Source organism: Arachis ipaensis, chromosome B02 (assembly GCF_000816755.2).
Source record: "Arachis ipaensis cultivar K30076 chromosome B02, Araip1.1, whole genome shotgun sequence".
Taxonomy (NCBI): domain Eukaryota; kingdom Viridiplantae; phylum Streptophyta; class Magnoliopsida; order Fabales; family Fabaceae; genus Arachis; species Arachis ipaensis.
In genome coordinates, this window is record NC_029786.2 from 94,286,382 (window position 1) to 94,292,132 (window position 5,751).

Below are 5,751 nucleotides of genomic sequence, written 5' to 3' on the forward strand. Positions count from 1 at the left end.
CATGCCGGTGAATTTGTTGGCAGCTACATCAACAATTTGAAGCTTTTCCCAGTTGCCAATCACATTGGAGCATCCAATATGTCCATAAAATTTGTTTGACCTCAAGACCATGACTCTCAGTGTAGTCAGTGTAGACAAGAAGCATGGGAACTCATCAATCAATTGATTGTTTCCAACATTTAAGACTTGGAGGTTTTGGCAATTAGCCAAAGATTCCAAAGATTTTCCCTCTAAAAGATTTCCATTGAGATCAAGAAGCCTTAGATCACAAGAAGTTGAGAATGTATCTGAAATTTGGCCACTGAGTTTGTTTCCAGCAAGACTTAGAAGTTTCAGGGAGCTACTCTTCCTTGTTGTCAAGCATTCAGGAATGTTGCCAATGAAGCCATTATGTGAAAGATCAAGCACTCTAAGAGTTGAAATATTGCAAATGGATTCATCGATTTTTTCATGAAAATTGTTGCCTGATAAAAATATATAAATGGAGAAAGGAATAGAGCTACCAATTTTTGCTGGTATAGAACTGAATCTATTATTGGAGTAGTCCAAGTAAACCATGTTCTTGGTGAAAATGTGTGCTGGCCCTTGCAATTGATTGTCATGAAGATCTAGCAGGAACATGGCTGAACTCAGATTTTGGAAAGGCCCTTCCATATCCGTTAGAGAATTCTGAGAAAGATTCAAGGCGGCCAAAAACTCAAATCTCCAAATCCAGTTGGGTATGGTTCCTTCAATTTGGTTGCTGGATAAGTCTAAATAAAGCAAAGTACTTTGATTTCTCAAAAATGAAGGAAATGTACCCAACTTGCATGAAGCCAACCAGAAATTATTCAACTTGGGAAATGGAATGTCATTGTCATCCACAACTGACAAGTTGTTGTGTGAGAGATCAAGTGTTGCCAAATTTTGTAGCCTTTGACGAATCATACTCAATTTTATGGTGCCATTGAACTTGTTTGTGGAAAGTTGAAGTAAATTGAGCCTTTTCAGTTGAAAGATAGACATAGGAATATGCCCTTGAAAATTGTTATCACTTAAATCAAGCATCTCTATTGAGGAAGAGGAACCATTTGGGAACTCATCAAGTTGGCCATCAAATCTATTGTTAGCAAGAAAGAGAAGTTGTAGGGATGGAAGTGAAAACAAAGATGAAGGGAATCTTCCATGTAGAGAGTTAACTTCTAAATTAATGCTCACAAGATTTGTAAGGCCTTCAAAATGGGTGGATGGAAGTGTACCATTCAGATAATTATGATTAAGATACAAAGTTTTCAAGGCCTTTGATCTATTGAAAGATGGAAGTGGACCAGTAAGATTATTGAATGACAAATCAAGATAAACAAGTTGGGCAAGATTTGAGATTGAATTGGGAAGTGTCCCATTGAATTGGCAATTGGACAAATCTAGTGTAGAAAAATGTTTCAAATTGCCAATAGAATCTGGTATAGGACCTGAGAAATTTGTGTGGCTAAGATTCAAGTGACTGAGAGATGCTTGATTTGGGAAGTTCGGTAAGGAACCATGAAGACCTTGATTATCAGACACATCAAGAACTTGAAGTGACGGTAGTCGCAAGATATTTTTTGGAAAAATTCCACTCAATCCGCAACTTCTGAGCTGCAATGTGTTTAAGCCAGACAAATTCCCAAAGTAATCAGGAACTGGGCTTGACAAGGAGAAAGGAATAGAGTCACCAATTTTTGCTGGTATAGAACTGAATCTATTATTGGAGTAGTCCAAATAAACCATGTTCTTGGTGAAAATGTGTGCTGGCCCTTGCAATTGATTGTCATGAAGATCTAGCAGGAACATGGCTGAACTCAGATTTTGGAACGGCCCTTCCATATCCGTTAGAGAATTCTGAGAAAGATTCAAGGCGGCCAAAAACTCAAATCTCCAAATCCAGTTGGGTATGGTTCCTTCAATTTGGTTGCTGGATAAGTCTAAATAAAGCAAAGTGCTTTGATTTCTCAAAAATGAAGGAAATGTACCCAACTTGCATGAAGCCAACCAGAAATTATTCAACTTGGGAAATGGAATGTCATTGTCATCCACAACTGACAAGTTGTTGTGTGAGAGATCAAGTGTTGTTAATTTTTGCAGGCCTTGAATCATACTCAATTGTATTGTGCCATTGAACATGTTTGTGGAAAGTTCAAGAAAAGTGAGTCTTTTTAGTTGAAAGATAGACAAAGGAATACGGCCTTGCAAAGAGTTTCCACTTAAATCAAGCATCCCTATTAATGAGAAGGAGCTATTTGGGAATTCATCAAGTTGGCCATCAAATCTATTGTTAGAAAGAGAGAGTAGTTGTAGAGATGGAAGGTTAAACAAAGACGAAGGGACTCTTCCATCTAGAGAGTTATCCCCTAAATCAATGCTCACAAGATTTATAAGGCCTTCAAAATGGGTGGATGGAAGTGTACCATTCAGATAATTATGATTAAGATACAAAGTTTTCAAGGCCTTTGATCTATTGAAAGATGGAAGTGGACCAGTAAGATTATTGAATGACAAATCAAGATAAACAAGTTGGGCAAGATTTGAGATTGAATTGGGAAGTGTCCCATTGAATTGGCAATTGGACAAATCTATTGTAGAAAAATGTTTCAAATTACCAATAGTATCTGGTATAGGACCTGAGAAATTTGTGTGGCTAAGATTCAAGTGACTGAGAGATGCTTGATTTGGGAAGTTCGGTAAGGAACCATGAAGACCTTGATTATCAGACACATCAAGAACTTGAAGTGACGGTAGTCGCAAGATATTTTTTGGAAAAATTCCACTCAATCCGCAACTTCTGAGCTGCAATGTGTTTAAGCCAGACAAATTCCCAAAGTAATCAGGAACTGGGCTTGACAAATTGTTATGGTCTAGTTGAAGTACTGAGAGAGATTGAAGCTTTGTTAATGAAGGATCAAGAGGGCCAGAGAGATTGGAAGAGGACATACTCAAAACTTGTAAACTTTGTAGGGAAGACACAGCATGGCACCACTCCTCTCCTTTGGCTGAAATTGCAACACCATCTAGATACAGTTCTTTCATTCTTGTAAAGTTTTGCACAAACTCTACAATGTTTGGCTTCTCAAGTTTTAGACCATGTTGTGATGATGAGGTGAATGTGGTAGACAAATCTAGAGTTTCCAACTTGGACAAGTGAGATATTTTAGTTGGAATTTGTCCCATGAAGCCAGCATTTGACAAATTCAAATACCTGAGATTCTTCAGGTTTTTGAACTCGGAATTAATTCCAAAGTGGAACTCATTATAAGCCAAATTCAAATTTTGCAAATATTGCAGTTTGAAGAGACTAGTTAAGTTTCCTCCGGTGATGAATTCATGGCTTATGTCAAGAGCAATAACATTTCCCTTGGTGCTGCAAGCTACACCTTTCCATTGGCAACAATCATCAGTGTGGTTCCAATGAATTAGTTTCTTGGAGTTAGCTGGGTTAAATATGAGGCCGTTCTTCAAATGGAGTAGCAAAGATTGTTGATGGCCAAGACATTGGGAAGTAACAATGTTAATGGTGAAAGTGAAGTTTAATAGGGATAAGGGTAGTAGCAAGTAAAGCCACAAGATAAGGGTGGTTTTCATTATGAGAGGCAACTTATTCTCTATGACTATGATAAATGAGATGTATCGAAGAGTAGTGAATATGGTATTTTTTTATTTATGCATATTAGAATGTTATCGGTTCCTTTTATAGATTCCAAATCATATGTTATACAACTCATCATGAATGAAATTGATATGGGCACTGCGTGCAATATGTGGTATATACTACTATACTGGTATTGTAGTAAGTCATCATCAACAAAAAATGCACAAAGTCCTTCAAGATTGTGATTGCATGAAGTAGTCTCTCCACTCATCCCTTAGCTTCACACTCAAGTGATGAAACAAACAAACTGTGACTTCGTTCCATCGCCCAATCTTCACGTTTTATTTTGTTGCACCAAAATTATTATGATTTTCTCCTTTTATTTTCTTAGGCTGAATCTATTTAATTATAATATATTAAAATAAAATTGAAGGTAGTGTTTTAATGTATTTTTAATCTTTTAATTTTATGCCAGGTCAGTATCAGTATAAGTAAGTATTTGGCATAATTTGTTGATTACTTTTTTAATTGAATTACTTTTTCTTTAGATTACTCTATACTTTTTATTTTTTCTTAATCTTTACTTTTATATAGGATACTAGATGATTTCAATATTAATTTATTTCTCTTTAATATATATATATAAATTAAGTAATAAAATATAATTTATCATCTTCTTTCATACTTACTCCTTTAGTCCTTCTTATGTTTTTTTGTATAAATTAGCATTCATCTCACACCTCTTTTTTATCTCCTCTTTTTACAAAATGTTATGCCACTTATTCTTTTTCTTCCATTCTTACTAATATTTTACATAAGTATATTTGAAGAATTAGTTGATGACCACAACTCTTCTTCTTTTTATTTTGCTAAACATATGTATTAGGTAATAAATTTCTAAAATATTAGACTTTTATAATTTTTTAAGAATTTTTAAATCTTTGGTCTAATTATATTCATTAATTATGTGCCTCTGGAAATGTTAGTTCTGAGAGTTGAAATTCTGCTTGAGGAGAAGATTTTGGTAAAACTGAATCTGGAATGTGAAATTGTGAAGGATTTGTAAATATTGTTGATTCTCCTTGTTGCTGTTGCGATTGAAATTCAAAATTAAAATCTGAAGATTCTCCTTCTCCTTTGATATGTACTTCTTTTGTAAGTTTTGGATTCATTGCGGATTCTGTAAATTTTGTTACTGTATATTCCAATTCTGCAATTTTATATTCTGAATCTGAATTCTAGAATCGGAGATATGTGATTATTGAATTTTCTATTACTAGCGCTGTTGAATTATTGCTGAGTAATGGAAATTCCGAGTTTGATGATTTGCCCTGAATTATCGGATTGGGATTGCTGATTGATGATTCTGGCTGTGAGTATCCGGATGTTGCACAAGTAGCTCCTTGTGGAATTTTTGTCCCTGCATTTTCAATTTTTGTTCATCTGAAACTGCTAATTTTGAACGTTTTGTTGCTGCAATCTCCAAATCTGCATTTAAGATTGTTGAATCTTGGCAAGAAAATTTGAGTTGCTGTGGTTGTGGTCGAATTTTTTTCAAATATGTTCAAATTTCTGCTAAAATGATATCCAAATCTGAAACTGTCTTTTAAGAAATTTCGAATGGGAGTATAGGACGAGAATTTGGCACAAACTGATGCAAAAATGCCATATCAAAAACTGATCTAATTGCAGTTGGATTGAATTTATTCCATAACCGGAGCCATATTAGAGCCTTGCCTTTGAGGTATTTGGAAATTTTTAAAAATATAATCTTTGCTCTTTAGGAGTACCTTGAAAATTCTAAAATTGTTCAATGAGAATAAACTATTGATAACTATCTTCAATGCCATCAAATCAGGAGATTTGTTCAAATGAAAGCACTATTTGATACGAAATTGTATCAAGAAATAGAGAACTATATAGAAAATTAGAGAGAATAGAAGAGAAATTTCTAGAATTAGAGCCATATTTATATCATACTCATTACATCATGGATATCTCACTTTATTATATCATACTCATATTTATAGTATAATTTTTTAATTGGGCTAACCCAATACTAATTTTATCATATTATTCAAAATACATAATATTATCATGAGTCATAAAAAATTAAATTAAAAAATTAAATATTAATTTTGACTATT

General features: G+C 34.1%; 1 protein-coding gene across 1 annotated transcript in view; it reads right to left on the reverse strand.

Annotated features, from left to right (window-relative positions):
• LOC107627688 (receptor-like protein 12) overlaps positions 1-3,597 on the reverse strand; it is a 5,982-nt gene extending 2,385 nt beyond the window's left edge. Inside the window, exons 1-2 of the mRNA XM_021117013.1 lie at positions 2,205-3,597; positions 6-1,016 (exon numbers count right to left, since the gene is read on the reverse strand). Of these exons, the coding sequence (XP_020972672.1) occupies positions 6-1,016; positions 2,205-3,597 (2,404 nt within the window). The remainder of the gene's footprint in view (positions 1-5; positions 1,017-2,204) is intronic.